The sequence below is a fragment of the Halichoeres trimaculatus genome, unplaced genomic scaffold, assembly GCF_033239565.1.
Source record: "Halichoeres trimaculatus isolate MK-OKI-2021-1 unplaced genomic scaffold, fHalTri1.1 fHalTri1_scaffold_10, whole genome shotgun sequence".
Lineage (NCBI taxonomy): Eukaryota > Metazoa > Chordata > Actinopteri > Labriformes > Labridae > Halichoeres > Halichoeres trimaculatus.
In genome coordinates this window covers 34,699,323-34,716,132 of record NW_027437187.1, presented here as the reverse complement: position 1 = coordinate 34,716,132, position 16,810 = coordinate 34,699,323, and the positions used below count along the sequence as shown (strand labels likewise).

At 40.8% G+C, this 16,810-nt stretch overlaps 1 protein-coding gene across 6 annotated transcripts in view; it reads left to right on the top strand.

Moving 5' to 3' along the window:
• The window catches only part of LOC141796183 (suppressor of tumorigenicity 7 protein homolog), a 78,166-nt gene that overhangs the window by 39,752 nt on the left and 21,604 nt on the right, over nt 1-16,810 (top strand). For all 6 annotated transcript variants that reach the window (XM_074677163.1, XM_074677159.1, XM_074677160.1 and 3 more), the window contains one exon: nt 9,692-9,774. In XM_074677163.1, coding sequence (XP_074533264.1) covers nt 9,697-9,774 — 78 coding nt within the window. In that variant the 5' untranslated portion in view covers nt 9,692-9,696. The remainder of the gene's footprint in view (nt 1-9,691; nt 9,775-16,810) is intronic.

The following is a 16,810-nucleotide window of genomic DNA, read 5'->3' as shown; positions in this document are numbered from 1 at the left end:
CAAGCCTCCTGAAAATTTTTTTTAGACTTCTTAGGACCTGAGATCTTGGATTCTTACGATTTAGAGAGAGCCTCTCCTGATCTCAGTTGTTTTGGAACAAATTTTCTTTGTTCAATTCACCTTTTTACTGGATACAACGCGATGAGATAAGGTTTTTATAAATACAGTTATGTAGCGCTGTTGTTTGAGATGTGACAACAAGCAAAGTTGTGATTTTGTGAGGCACCAGCTATGTGTATCGCTAGCAGCCCAACATAGGCTAATGTGACAACAAACTCAGTTTGTAGAGTAGTTTAGTAGCCGTCAGTATGTAACGCCGATAGAAAGCAAATCACACAATCATAAGCACATGTCCTAAATTTTGACAATGATGAAATAAAATTCTTGTTTTGTTTTTTTTTTCTGCAAGTTGGCCTTGAATAACCACTGTTACTTGTTGTGGGAATGGGAATGTAAATTGACCTGCCTTTAGTTTCATTTATTCTCTCAAGCTTTATCTCAGTTTACCTAATTCATGTTAAAATGCAAACAACAACTGTCAAAGATCGGTTGCTAACAACAGCTTAAAGTCACAATAAGGTCTTAAGACTTTTTGAAAGGTTTTTTAAAAAGTCTTAAAAAGGTAGTGAATTTAACCTCAGGATCTCAGCATATACCCTGTTCAAAGCAGTTCCCTCACTTCCAAATCCACTTTAGCGCGTCTCCTTGTTCTTGTTTTGGCTTTAAATCCTCCAACCTTTTGACTCCTGGTTGGGCTCTGTTCATTACATCAGTTTGTTGCTGTAGTCAAGTTAAAAACAATCTGTTTTGTACACCTTTTTTTTATTTTGAAAGTGACTGGATGTTTGAGGTAGTTTCCGTGCACAACTTCCTCAACCTGCTGTTTTTGTGAAACTGCCACAGACAAGACAAAGCCACCACCACATGAACTATTTCATTTTTTGGACATTAATGACTGTTTGAATATTTGAAAATCATTGCTCATCCCTATAAACTGTTTGTTAGAAATCTCTTAAAATAACAGAGTTTAAAGGACATCAGCAGCAAGCTCAAAACTTCTTTAAACCCAATGATTTTATCCCAGTTTTACTAATTTTTCAGGATGCACCATGGGCCCATCTACAGAGGCTTGTAGTCTCTGTTTCAGCAGTCACAGGTTTGACTCCTGGGCTCAGCCATTCGCTGCATGTCTTGCCCCACTTTCTGCTAGGGATGGGTATTTCAAGCCAATGCAGTATGCACTTTAGATTGCACACCACATGAGGCGACAGCCTGGGTTTGAACCTACCTGTGGCTAACCCTGTTACCTGCTCTATCTACCAACCTGTCCTCTCCAGCTTTGGGCATAAAAAGCCCAAAAAGTAAAATGATTGAAAAAAGAAAGCTAGTTTTCTCATAATAGACTCCAATATGAGGCTTGTTGCACAGGATGGGGTCTGCTTTTAATCGAGAATCAAGTATGCAGTCAAATTTTTAATTATTAATTGTTAATAACTTGGGTTTAATAGTTAGTTTCTGTGAAATAGCTGCTTGACGTGTTTCCTCACTTTTTTATGCCATCCTCAGTCAGACTTCTAGTATTATGTAAAGCAGTCACCGTTCCTCTTCTCCTGTTATGTAGCATGGTTATAAAACAGCTTTAAGATGCTCTCAGTCTCCTCAGATGTCTGACTAACATGAGTCTGGTTCTGTCCGAGGTTTCTGCCTGTTAAAGGAGAAGTTTTTCCTTGCCATTGTAACTTGCTAAATACCGCAAAGTCCTGTACTCATGGTGGGTTCAGACCAGATAGGACTCCTTATCTTGTCTTGATGTTTGGTTTCTGCTCATAAAATTTTATAAACATTTATGGGTCTAGACCTGTAAATGTTTTTGGGAAGTGTCTTGAGATAAAGACTGATTGATTGATGCGCTACAGCCACCATCTGACAGGAATACCACATTACAACCAATTTTCAGTGAGATGAAAATTCAGTGCTTGGACAATCATCTCTCTTTCTGCTCCTCTCTCTTCAGCCGTCCAAAATCCCTCCCTAAAACTTTTTCAAAGGAAAAGAAGTGTTTCTGGACAGTTCAGATCAGGGATGTGCAGCATTTTACTCCCAAATAAAAAAAAAACTTTTAGTTTGAATCAACTGATCCTATCCAAGCCTGCCCTAAAGATGAAGTTTGGATGGTTTTACATGACCTGCTGCTTCTGTCTCAGTCAAATTTCACAATGCTTGGCTCAGATTTTTCAGGAAGCCCCTCAGAAATCTGTGAAATACCACTGAATCTGTCAAACACACTGCTACAGGTTTAAGTGTCGTGTTGTTTTATGGTATTTGACTCCATGATGTGGCTCAGACTCCGTGTTTGAAGGTTTGGATGCCAAGCAGCTCTAGATATAACCGATATTCTGAGTGATATCCTGACCTACTTGGCGGAGAATCCTCTTGAAGACCTCTTCTGTGTTCTTGCACAGAAATAGCTGCAGTTTGGCTCCACATCTGTAGTTAGGAAGTACTTACACTGGCTCAGAGATAGACTCCAGGATCTGAAGTATTTCCTGCTCCTCTCCCTCATATCTCTCTGGGAGTATTTTTGCTCTCATGTTTGAGATAAAGAGCATGTGTTGAAGTTTTTAAGAGCTGTTGAACGTCATAGGTTGTTGTTTGTGGTGGTCAAGTGTGATGAATCAGCTCATGTTGTTTTCAATCAGCTCTGTGCTTAACTCACCTGTAGATACTTTATCAACTGCTAACTCGTGCAGAAACTCTGTAATATCCTAACAGACTTCCATCCCTGCCACTGCAGCAGTGACAGATGCTGGCTTCACTCCGCCTTGCTCAAAGGTCAACAGAGGTAGTTAGACCCAGACAGGCTCGGCTAGCAGCCCCATCAGTCACAGCCAGCCACACGAGCCGGGCTATGAGGTGCTTCCTAATCGGTCCTGCCAACAAACATTTCAGGCATGAGCAGCCGAGCCGGAGTGACTCACATCTCAGGTTTGGATGCAGGAGCTCCTCACGCCGCCGTTTTATGATAATGTTTGACACTGATTCAGCTCCCTGGGCTGTGGCGCACTCAGGACAGCATGCCAGAGCTACTCTATGCACTAAAATTCAAAAGTTAATCAAAATCAACAGAATATTTAATGCCTAACTTATCTTACACAAAAGAGAAATTATCAGATATAATTTTGCATTCACGCTTTTGAAATGGAGATGTTCTTCTGAGCATGCCCAATCTCTTTCTTTCACCTAAGACCACACTACTCTCCTGTTTCAGCCTCCTTGTTTTCCACTCACTGGTGTTAAAGCGGGCATGCTGCGTATATTGAATCATTAAATCCTGCTGCACCACAGAGCGTCTTTCCTGCCGGGCCTCTGACAGCCCCGTCAGCTCAGCAATCACTCACAGTGGACGTCAGCTGAGCGGGTCGTCTCACCGTGTGGTTTAAAAGTGGCTTAGCCGACCTCACGTAGCATGGAGCATCCCAGCAGCCAACAGGCCGGAGTCCTGCTGCCCTGCCTCATGTCGTCTGGTCTCAGCAATGTTTCTCTTTTGGACATATGGCGATGGTTTTATAAAGACTTCACTTTTATCCTCACTGTCTCAGCAGTGAGTTCTGCCTTCACTCCACCTTTGTTCCTACACAATGAGGGCAGAAACCACAGGACGCTGGTTTCCCAGTGTGTGGTTTCACATCACATTATGACGCTGGGAAAGAGCAAGAGGCACAACTTGTAAACACACGGCAGGAGCTCCACACACTTGGACATGGACACATACCTCGTCTCAGGATCAGAGCTGGACTTAGGCCTTGTACAAAAGCAGCCGGCATTTTCAAAAGAGAATGGTCTCCCTAATTTTTTTTTAAATATACTGCCGTCCACGCACAGCAGGCAAAACCTCCCATAAGTGCAGCTCAAAGCATGCTAAACCCATATCTAGCAGCGTTTTCCAGATGTAAAACCTGTGCTAGCCAATCAGAATGAGTCACCATCATTCAGCGGTGACTTTTGGAAAACTGAAAACTTTGTTTACCAGCGTCGAGACTAGAGCCTGACTGATTAATCGTGCAGCCCGATTGATTAATCGGGCTGCACGATTAATCAGGCTGCACAATTAATTAATCGGGCTGCACGATTAAACAATCGGGCAGCACGAGTAATCAATCGGGCCGCACGATTAATCAATCGGGCCGCACGATTAATCGGGCCGCACGATTAATCCGGCTGCACGATTAATCCGGCTGCACGATTAATCCGGCTGCACTTTTTCGAGATATTTTTTTTTTTGCACAGTTCAGATTGAGTAGTCTCATATTTTGCTCCTTTTTTAAGTTAAACTTGAATTTAAGCAGCAGTCTGTAAGGTACACATATCTGTATACTTTAGGCACATTTACCTTTTATTATTGTTGTTATTGTTGTGATTGTTTCAGGAAGAGCATCATCCAGCTTTTAATAAGAATTTATCTTTTTGAATTTTCTTGTTTGAAAGCAGTTGTCATAAATAAATTTACAGTTTCAAGTATTTATTTTTCCTATTTTGCACAATAAATGAATATTACATAACTAATATGACAAGAGAATACAATATTCCAGCTGCCAATACAGAAGAGAGCTGCTGATATCATTGGATATCAGCAAAAATAAATCCAGTATCATGCATCCCTACCTAAAACTGTTGTTGTGTAAACAGCCCCTGACTTCACCACCATTATTTCTCGACACAAATAGCAAAGGAGGAGTAACCGGCCCTTAAATCCCCTCTTTGAAGCGTCAGTATATACGAGCCATGTGTGCATCTTTTATTATTCCGGTCAGGCCCGCAGCAGGCAGACCGTCCCCCTCTTCAGCAAAGGTCACATCTCCTGTTGTCTGCGGTGACATTTAGTCCCGGGTCTGTCTGTCAGAATTTGTCTCCTCTATTCATCATGTGTTATTGCCGGCATGCTCCCTGGCTGTGTCCTCACTCACCGACATCAACTCACAGAGGAGGCGTCAGCCAGAGGTGGAGGAGGGAAGTCATCGATGAACCGGGTCACCACTTTAAAGAACGGGCCGTCAGCGGGAATCTGTGAATGGAAACAGTCCCATTAGAAGTCGATTAGACTGCTTTCTGGGTTTTATTGTAAGATTAAGAAACTCTGAGCATCAAACATTGAGCAGAATTATCTTTTAAAGGGACTTTAAATAATTTCTCAGATTAAAGGAGGTCTAAAATAAGAGTGTGACATCCAGGCTTGATTACACTTTACTGTAATTTAGTTTGATACCCAGTTAATCTCCAAATGGGAAATTCATGTGAAAACTTTACCGCAGGATGTGTAATTAACTTCTACAAGGAGGATGAGAGATTTCTGGCTCTAGGGTTGATTTCAGTGAAGACATCCACTGAAGTCTGGCTCTGTTCTTTATCTGCTCTAACCCTGCAGCCCTGCAGGACACGGGAAATGGCTTTTTACGTCTGATCATGGGCTCAAATATTAAACAGGGGAGCAGGAGTTTGTGTTTTAAATTTTGGACTTCCATGAGTTGGCTGTGTGTCAGTTGTGGTTAGACAAAGATGAGCTCATAACCAAACAGCAGCAGCCTCTCCTCAGCGCGGGCGGCAGCAGCTGCTCCACTTGTTGGACCCTGGACTTCCTAAAAGACTCTTTTATGTCGGGGCGAGAGCCTCCACTTCACGGTGCTGAATAGAGGTGCAGCTGCACTCGTGTGTCTGTGTGGGGTTTGTCTGAGTCGGGTCTCTGTCCCACCCTCCCTATCCTCAGTGTGACCTCTAGAGATGTAACACAACACATCCAGCCGTGTTTGATGCTCCGTCACTATCTTCTCTGGACCTTAAGGCTGACTTTTTATATGAAATCTCAGAAGTGGTCTCGAAATTTTCTCTGCATTGTCCTGATATCATATTTTTCCATAAGCACGTTGATGAGTTCCTTCACCATGTGACTCCTTAAACCTTCAGCTTTGTGGCAGCAGCAGGAGATATGATAATTAGCCATGCTGCAAGCCAGTTAATCTGTAAACTGATCAATAATTATCCCCCCAGGACAAACACAACAGTATTCAAACACATGGTCAAAAGATCTGTTGTAAAGAGCCATTTTTGAAAGAGCTGGAAAATGCAACGCAGGCACACATTTTTACTTTAAAGCTATACGTTTTTTGACTTTTACTCATTTATTTTAATCACAGTCAGCAAAAGGGCCTCAGAGTGGAATCTGGTCTGCATATTATATAGGAGCGTGACTTTTCCTGTGGGCTGAGCCGCCGCCTGTGTCACGGTATTTTACCAGAGAATGGTGCCCAGGGGCGTATTTAGTGGTTTGGGGGCCCAAGGCAAACCCAGTCAATGGGGCCCTCCATGCCCTTGTAACTCATCGTCCTCAGAGCTAGACTGGCCTTCCCTGGGTCCACTGTCTCTTTCCCAGAATCAAGGCATGAGACAGTGCTAATCTTCTACATGGTAACTTAACGCAACTTATACCATGGTCAGTGAGAATTCCAATGTCAACTGGCGTGCCTTAGATTGGTCTAATGCACGCCAGTTGAAAATTTAGTTCGGCAAGTTAAATCACCGTTGTATCACTCCGCAGTGCGCGTTACCATAGCAACGCGTCACACACATTTCAACGCATGTGAGGGCAGCCTGCGCTCCTACTGGGCCCCGTCTCTATAAAGCCTGGCTCACACTACAGGATTCTCGCCCCGATTTAACCCGGATTCGGTCCTCCCGACAATCGGGGAAGAAATCTGGTTGGGGACTAAAATCGGGCCTGACGTTCGGGCAAGATTATCTTCTAGTGTGAGCGGTTGACAGATGAATCTTTAGCCCCACGATCGTCTCACAGACTCGTCGGAGCCGCCCCGATGATTTTCAAACATGTTTGATATTTATCTATTTATCATTCTCACTGGGGATGACAACAGATAATCAGAAAGAGCCCCAGATACCGAACAACACACAACAAACTCGAAGTGCAACTGAAAGGCTCCGGGTCAGCTGACTGCGCGCTCCACTGGCCCACTCGAGCTAGTTCAATAATGCCTTTAAAAATAACACATAACCACGCCATTCATACAGTAGCAAACTGTTGTTTTATCAGTGATCGGTGTGAGATCGTGCCATTATTGGCTGATACAGCAACAGTTTCACCTCTGTCCCTCTGCGTGCGCGTAATGGATGAAAGGCACCGCTGCAGACAGCTCCGCTTCTCTCTCCTCCTGTCCCACTAGTGCGCTAAAAAGCTCAGATCAAACACATGAGCACATGTGGTCCATCTCTCATTATTTATTCATTAGTTCTTTTAAAGTTTACAGTTTGTGGGACCATGGTATAAGCGGATTAAACAACTCGGAAGCGTGCATTAGACCGTTCTAAGGCACTCCGCGGAGTAACACCACTCCGCGTCGTGCCTTAGAACGGTCTAATGCACGCTCCCTCGTTGTTTAATCCTTACTAAATGCTTTTCCTCAAGTTCTGTACTTTAGTTTGATTTTTGAAAAAAGTGAATACATAATTTAGTCCACTTTGTCCTGGATTTGAAATCTTTTATGGTCAATTGACAGCTTATTTGTCCCACAGTGGGGAATTTACAGAGTAACAGCAACAAACAAGAAAGGATGAAGTGAAAAACATTACAATAGGTAAATATTGAAAAAAATATTTTAGTAAAACAAAAGAATTACGATACTTGATCAAACTTTCACAAGGCCACAACCGGCGCCCGAAGCATAGCTTGTTTACATTCCCTACAGCTGAAAGGAGGAGGGGGACGGAGCGCAGTAGCGCTGGGCGGAAGGATAAATGACCAGTTAGTTAGGTCCAGAAAAATGTTTATGTTTCCGAAGACTTAATGCACTTAAAAATTATTTTATGTATCGTACTCTTAAACTGTGGTATTACTTTTTGATTTGAGTTCTTGTAGGCAGAGAAAATAGCCTCTGAATTTGGTACGGTCTCTCCCTGTTAGCGCCTATTTCCTCGTCACCATCGATTAAAGTTTGTGTCTTACTGAGGGAGAGGAGACAACTTTCTACTGTATCTAATGTCCTTAGTGGTCACATAGAGCTCATACAACCCCACTTCAAAAAAAACTGAACTATCCCTTTAAGATCTGCACTGTGAGTTGTGTTAAATGTAATTCTCATGTGTATCATGTAGTGTGTTTTGTGTTGTCTTTCTGTGTTGACCCCTGGAAGATTAGCTTGTTACTTTGGTGGCAGCTAATGAGGATCTTTATGATCAATACACAATGATCTATGAGGAGTCTTGGCTAGAGTGGAACAGTTTTAGACGATGGGTCGAGCAAATCCGAAGAGATTTGATAGTAGGCAGTGGGTTTCTCCAGTAGTAACAGAGCTACACATCTGCATAGGAATGACACATTGCTGTGCAATAAACATTTCTGTCTGAGGAGGTTAAACCCAGCAGTGTCTTAGTTCACTGTTGTTGTTGAATCAGCGTGGAGTTTGTGAGGATTAGTAACAGCAGAAATCCTCCCTAACTCTCCTTCAGCCCTGCTCCTCTCCCTGATGCTTTATTTCCGTCTTATCAATCGATCAAAGGAGGATCTTTCTAGTGTCATTCAGCTTAATGTGACCACTTAAAACATAAAAGCAGCTCCTCAAAATCATGATTCCTCAAAGACGGATTTAGTAAAACACTGGTAGTATTCACAGTTAATATCAATATAAAGGTCACTGCTCTAAATATCATCCACCACTTGTGCAATCAGTGACTTTATTTTTCCTCTCAAAGACGGTTTTGTAAATGAAATTTGTTGCCCCATCCTGCTCACACAGCTGAAACACTTTGACGACTGGTGACGACGATGCTGCAGCTCACAGTGGAGCAGGAAAGTTCAGGTTACCTGCTACGTCTACCAAAAGTAGATTACTCCAGCATTGCTGAAAGACCAAAACGCCTTGTACTATTAGATGTATCATGATTCAGGTAGCGGCTGGTGTTTAAGAGAAGCACGGCTCGGCTCTGTAAGGCTTTCTCGTTATGGATCATTGGTTCTGAGTTGTAATTTTCCACTTCAAAGCGTCTGATGGAAATAGTACAAGAAATAAATTGTGTAGAACAACCTGAGTCTGCTGTCAGGGGAGAGGTAATAAGAGCTCATATGGCTTTTGGGAGGTAAAGTTGCTGTTTTGTTTGCTTCCACCTATCAGAGCTAACTGCATTTTGATGGAAAGATCTTGAAACCAGCACTGATGAGGCGTGCAGATAATGATCCTCCAAAAACTGGCTGTTTGTTGGAGTTGAAGCTTAAAGATCAGTCACATTTCTGTTGATGCCACCCATCAGGTTGAGTTTCCCCGCTCGTCTCCCACCCACAGACCACCCTCAGTCCGTAGCTCAGCTCCTCAGCTCCCTGGTGTTGTGTAATTCCTCGACTGAGCAGCAGGGCTCCCTGGGAATCGACATCCCTGCGTGTGGAAGAAGCGTTTCTGCATGAAGCCTTTCATGTCTCCAAGTCACAAACATTTTCTGAGCCCTCTGAGTCTTTTTGATGTTTTCTCGCAGCTATAATTCACAGGTCCTCTGTGTAGACGTGGCCTAGTTTTTTATGAATACAGCGTTTGATTCTGCAAATATCAAGGATCCTGGTTTGATGTTGGAGAGAAATGTTTGTAGTATTGTGAAGTGAAGCTCTAACAGCTCTCCTGTTTCTGTGTTTCCTCTGCAGTAAGCATGTTTCTCAACACCCTGACGCCCAAGTTTTACGTGGCTCTGACGGGCACTTCCTCCCTCATATCAGGACTCATATTGGTAAGATATTTTACTTTATACCTTATATTTTAATATATCTTACTTTTTCTCTGTGTTGTAAATTCAAATGTGAAGATTTTCACTGGTTTGGGCTTGGCACCTTTGTGATGGTAATGACAAATTTCTCTTTTTGCAGAAAGTGTTGGCTAAATTTTAGACTTGCTAAGCTAACAGGTTAGCTAGCATACAGTGTACACAAACTATATGTAAATAAAGTGAAATTTCCAACTAATTAGTTAAAATATTCAAGTAGTAGCTTGTTTGGTAATCACACCTCAAACATACTCTCACATCAGGGTGTATAAGAGATCAAATTACTCACACATGTGTGGGTATTAGTAAATAAAGCTTCTGCCTCTTGGATTTTTCTCTGAAGCATCTAATTAGCATGCACTAATGTCAGTCATTTTTTTATAAAAACTTTATTTGTCTGTAAAATGTTGAATGTGATGGTAATGACAGAGGTATAAGGGACTAGGGATGCACCGATCTGATTCTGGTACTGGGTATAGCCCCTCAAACTTGACACTAACTATGATTTAGTCTACAAGGTATGCAATTTTACAATCAAATAGTCATTTCTGTAAATTCTGAAGCATTTTTTTAACCAAACTGCCGTTAAACAGTGAAACATTTATAGTGTAAATAAATATTAACTTCAGTAAATCCATATATACTCATTTTTGTCTCTTACTCAAAACTTTACCAATCTTATCCCACAGTAGAGCATGCAGGTTATTATCTAACACTGGTATCAGATCAGGATCGGTATCGATCAATACACAAAGCTCAGGTATTGGTATCGGGAGCAGAAAAGCTGGATCTGTGCGTCCCTATAAGGGACAGCAATATTTAACTATGAATTATTTGCAAATTGAAAAAAATGAAGAAAATTAAACTGTATGAATTTGAACAATGTCTTTTTAAGTTGTTATGAAGAAAAGTAAAGTAAAGATTTAAATAAATTTGGCACTTTTTGTTGCTTTATTATCGAGGGAATGTTGAAATACCTGGATTAGGGACAAGCCTAAAACAGTTAAATTCCTGCACAATTGAATTTTCAACACACAGAAAAAGTTTTAAAATCTTCAACCCAACTCTTGCAAATGCTATAACTGTTTTTTGTAAAAACATCTTTTTCTTGGAAATCTACCCGTCGGGACAGAAAACTCCCTTAATTGAAGAATCACCCATAAACCAGTTACTCCAGCACCCTGAGCTTTTAGTGCATCCCTTGAAAGCTTTTTTTTTTTGTCCATGAACCCTGTGCAAAGAATCTCTTTAAAGATAACCTTTTCATCACTCTTACCAAAGCCAACGGTTTCTATTTATTTAGTGACCCGCGGGCCACATGCGGCCCCAAAGCAGCTGCCAAGTGATTAGGTTTAGGGTCCAATGAGGAAGCCATTTTTTGCTAACGCTGACAAGTTCTTAAAAAGTTTCCAACATTGTTGGGAAAAAGTGTAGGCCAGGAGGCCCCCCTCAGGGACCTGGATTCTCTTTTACTTTACTGTAAACTAGGGATGCACCAATCCAACTTTTCTGGTTCCGATACTCGTACCAATGCCTGGGCTTCGGGTATCAACCGATACCGATCCTGATCTGATACTAGTGTTAAATAATAACCTGCCTACTCTACTGTGGGATAAGTCTGGTAATGTTTTGAGTAAAAGACTAAAAAAGGAGTATATGGAGTTACTGAAGTTTATATTCATTTAAACTATGAAATATTCAAATGTTTACCAAAAAAAACAATTCTTCAGATTTTACACAAGCTCTATTTAATTGTAAACTTATAAATCCTGTAGATTGATGATTCAGCATAAAAAAAAAAAAACAAAGAAAGTGAAAGAGGTAAAATTTCAAATCAAATAGCAAAGATTCATTTTAAAATTGTATTCTTTATTTTTAAGTCTTTAAACAGATCAGCACCTAATCTAACCTTTTAATGTCTACGCTCCCTCTGTCATGGTTTGGGTTATTGGGCTCTGTATGTCTGGGTTTTCTTGTGTTTTAGTCTTCTTGCGTTTCTTGGTAAACCTGTGCTTCTTGTTTCTTTGAGGGTTTCCTTGTGTTTTTGGTTTGTTTCTTTTGTCAGAGTTTTTGAGTTTTTTTTTTTTTTTAATTTTCAGTTTAGTAAAAAAAAAAAGTTTTGTTTTATCTGCATCTGGGTCCCCCTCTCTTGTTTTCCTGAGTTCACATAACGGAAACCAAATATATAAAAGACACCGAAACACCAAAGATAACCACAAAAAGACATACACATGACAAGAACCAAATCAAAACCACAAGGGACACAAACCAAGGACAAAAAACAAGAAACAAAGAACACCCAAGATCAACACAGGTGACACAGAAACACAGGACAAGCACAGAACCACAAAGAAACAAAAGAAGACCTGTGCTGGGTCCCAAACTGAACAATCACACCACTAGAAATAAAAACAACCCCCACTCTACCTACTTTTAAATTTCATCTTAAAACTTTTTATTCTTTGGTTTTAGATCAGCATGAGAGTTTTTTTTATCTCTGTCCTTTTATCTTATTTATTTCTGTGTGTTATTTTAATTTATTTTATTTGTTTTATTGATTTGATTTTTAATCTGCAGCACTTTGGGAACTTGATAGTTTTTAAAACGTGCTATATGAACAAAGTGGATTGGATTGGCTTGAATAACCATTTAGTATTCAATTAAAACTGGAGAGGGGGTGGAAAAAATAAGTTAAACTTCTTTCCACTCCTTTTTGAAAATGTAAAAGACTGTAACTTAGGGATTTAAAATAGTACTATTATTATCATTACTACATATTTATTTATCTTTTCTCTTCTTCTTTCTTTTGTTGGCTGTTTCCATAACATTATTTTTTCTTCTACATTTTCAAAATAAACATTCATTCAAGTATTGACTGCAACACCTATTGTAACTTAGCAACTAACCCTCAATGCATAGTGTCATTGAACAGGTGCGTTTGAAAAGTTAACATTGGCACTCCTACACAAGTGGAAATGGCATATCTCTTTCTACCCTAAAACAAAAAATCAGTAAAGAAAATCATCGGTTTAATCCTGCATGGACTGGAAAGTATTTATTTATTCTACCACCAAGTCCAAAAACCAAACCAAGACACCATGCTGAAAAACATGCTGCGTTTCCCAGGCTCTGCAAAGTTAAATAGCTTTCTTCTCTGTGACATCCGAATATTTTAAGAGAGGTGTTTTCAAGTTTGAAAAGAAAATCTGAAGACTTAATCCTGCCTTTATTATTCTGTGATGATTTGAGCCTGTTGTCTGCACAAACATGAAGATTAATGACAGTGAGCTCCTACAGGATCATTCATGATATTAAAAAGTGAAGACCTGCTCTCAGAGACAGCTCTCGCTGATTTTGTGAGCCCGTGTTGTTGTTTGGTCGGTTTATCATCACAGGTTTGGAGACCAGAGAGGAAACCCAAACTTAATTGTTACTTCTTAACGAGCTGCAAAAACAGTTTCTGGAAATTTCTCTGCATACAGTTTACATTTAGTTCTGTGGAGCCCCGTAACAGAGCATCACACACTCAGGTCCCTCAGTTGTGCTCTCTAAATGATCACAAGCTGAAGCACAGAGCGTCCCTCAGATGTGGTTTCTGCTCTAATTTATCTCCGTCTTTACAAAGTTTGCACTTCCTGCTCACGTCAGAACTCAGAAATAAACACACAGATATGAATGTGACAGAGATCATCAGAGCAGGGAAGCGTGATGCCGTCGGCAGGTGTTTTTTCTCTGCTCCAAGTTCTTCGGAGCTTCGGCCAACTGTGCAACAGTGTTTGGTCTGCGTTTTAAAATAGCTCCTCTCTTAATTAACTCACGCTCTCCTCCCTGCGGGCTGCTCGCCAATACGTGTAGGCTGCTCAGAGAATCTGTTGAGCTCTGCACATGCTCTGTGTGCTGATTAAGACATGTGGACGTGAAGGAGTGATAGCGCTCATGTCTCTGAAACGGGAAAGATATTTATGTCCTAATTAGGGCGGCTTTCTCTGATAAGAGCGATCAAAATTTAACTTTCTGCCTCAAATTGAGGCTGACAGGATAACGGCTTTGGATGATTAAAGTCTGTATGTTGTAGCTCATCAGTATTCTTATGCTGTCTCTGGTGAAGTCATTAAAGCTGCTGAGTGCATTTTATTTTAGAGTCTAATCTTTTCTCTGTAAAACTGAGAGATATTTAGAGACAAACCTGCTGTTTGCTTCTGAGGAACTTCACGAGAGCTATAAAACTTCATTTCAGGGGCACGAGAATCGGCGCAGATTTGTGTGTAAAAATGAGCTTACAGCAACATTCACGTTGATCATTCCTTTTCCAAATGAGACAAACAAATAAAAATCTGTTTGTTTTTCAATATTCTTTTAATTTAGATCAAATAAAGAGAATTTGCATCATGGGCCACGGGCTGTTTTTAATTTTATTATTTGATTTCTTCGATCGTAGTGACCTGGAAGTTGGAACTTCTCTGTATAAAGAGTGTAGATGGAGCTGACTTGATGGTAGTTGTGTGAGCAACTTTTGGTTGAAAGTGGCCAAACAAGTGACTCTTCAGGATAATGACATGACAACAACAACAAAAAAAAAACAAAAAAAACGGAAAGATCTTTCAAGCACATTCAATTTCTTCTAAAATGTGCCAAAAACAAACGGATGTTCATTTGTTTTCATGTCAAAAAGGAAAAAACAGTAACGAACCGTTTACAATGTTTTGTTTTTTGATTCATAATTCAATACCAACTGAACGAGTCATACACGGATTAACACGCCCCTAAATATTCAAAGTTTAGCTGGCCGTACCCACAGAATTTATGACATAGAGAAAAGGGGACGTCTCTGTACTGGAGATCGACATCACCATAGCAACCAAGGTAGAAAGAAGTGAAGACGTGTTGTTTGGCAGCCGGAAAAGTGGCGTTAGAGCTTGTCAGAAAATATTCGTCGGCAAGGAAATCACTACATTGTAGATGTGACAAACCAAACCACAGAAGTGCTTCAAACATTTAATTTACACATCCTTTGTTTATACCTTGATTAATTACTCTGTGATATCAGTTGATTAGAACTCACAATATTGTTAATTGTTTCTGTTCAGGTTCAGAAACATGGAAAGTTTTCTTTTAAAAATGTGTTTGAGCTCTGAAAAAAGCTGCAAACTCCAGCCTGAACCTGAACCTGTCACAGACTGCGTGAGTTTCAGGCAGAAGTGACGAAGGGACAGATCAACGTGCTCTGTGTCAGATACAGACAATCAAACACTGCAAACCAGTTCATCTAAAAACCGATCTCTTTAACTTCATTTGTGGGTTTTTTTGGTGCCTAGACAAGATGTGTGTCGGTGGTGCACAATTTTGCACGGGTCAAGATATTTATGAGATTTTTTTTTTTTTTTTCAATTATCTTTTCATTTATATATTTTCACATTATATGCAAGAACAAAACCAAGACAAAAAGGACAAAAAATACAATAAGACAGTTAAAAAGTAAACTGAATTAAAGTGATACTCCGGGATGGAACAAGTTGGGTCCTTTCACAAGGTTAAGGGCAGAAATTACCCCTACAGCAGTGTTTTTGTGCAGCAGAAGCCCAGAGCGCACGCACCAAACACCCCCTCCCTGCTCCTCTGCTGGTTTCCTCTGCACTCAGACGGGGCCATTTTCAGCGCGTTACTTTAAACACAGCTAAATAAGGCTCTAGTTCTCATCGTGTCGTAAAACGGTGCTATCTCCGCTGCAGAGCCACAGCTGGCTACGAGGCGCTCGCCGCTTAGTGTATCAGTCCGTGCGCGTGGCGTGCCAGATATAAACAAACGCAGGTAGTCTGCCAGGACGAAGAGACACGATGAGAACTAGAGCCTTATTTAGCGGTGTTTTTGTGTGAAAGTAACGCGCTTAAAATTCTCTAAATAAAGAGTGAATGCAGACTGATATCAGATTTTTTCAGTGGGAGTCCATTTATCTGTGTTTTTGGTCAAGTAAAATATGGCCCCGTCTGAGTGCAGAGGAAACCGGCAGAGGAGCAGGGAGGGGGTGTTTGGTTCAAGCGCCCTCGGCTTCTGCTGCACAAAAACACTGCTGTAGGGGTAATTTCTGCCCTAAACCTTGTGATAGGACCCAACTTGTTCCATCCAGGAGTATCACTTCAAATCAATCCAATCAAATCCGGCTTCCTGATATGTCGTGACATTTCTCACGACTCAGTAGAAAAGTTAAGAAAAAAAGAGGAAAAAATAAGTAGACAGAACAATCGGATGCACTATGTGTTTGCATTGAGACTTATATGACCATGCGTTGAGTTTAATTGCTGCACAGCTCCGGCTCAGACTCTCTGCACACTCCAGCTTCTCCAGTCTACATCTGATTGGTTTGCAGGTCATTCATGCAGCAAAACTGAGCCCTTTAGTTTAGTGTTTGAAATGTCAGAGCTGAATGTTTCTGCACTCGACGATCACAAAGACTGTAATGTGAGGCCCTCAGGGAGTCTCAGACTATTGGTGATTATTTGTACCACGAGACGAGGCGATTGGTTGTGATCCCATGTAAATAATAAAACTTGGAGAAGTGAAAAAAATCATCTTCACATGCTTAAATCAAAACAGCTTCCTTAAAAAATCCAGGCTAAATGTTTGATCCAGAGTCGTCTGAATGTTCTCTACAGAGACTTTATCATGGAAATGGGAGTGTATTATAAACTGATAATAGCTGCTCTCTGTTTTTAAAAGGAAATCGATAAAAGAAACACACGTTTGTCTCATGGAGAAATCAGCTGATAGCTCGTGCTGCTCTTTCAGAAGCAATGTATTTTATAGATTGGTAGAAGAAGAGCGAAAAGTTAGAAACATTTTTGGTGTCATATCTAATTTAACTTTCCAAATATTTCTCTGTGAGCCTCTGTCAGTCTGTCTTCCCCTCCGGGACATGCAGACTTCAGTCAGACTGAGTGGCAAAACAAACCTTACTTAGCATTGCAGAGAGTGACAGTAAACATGGCGAGACCAAGGAAAATGTGGA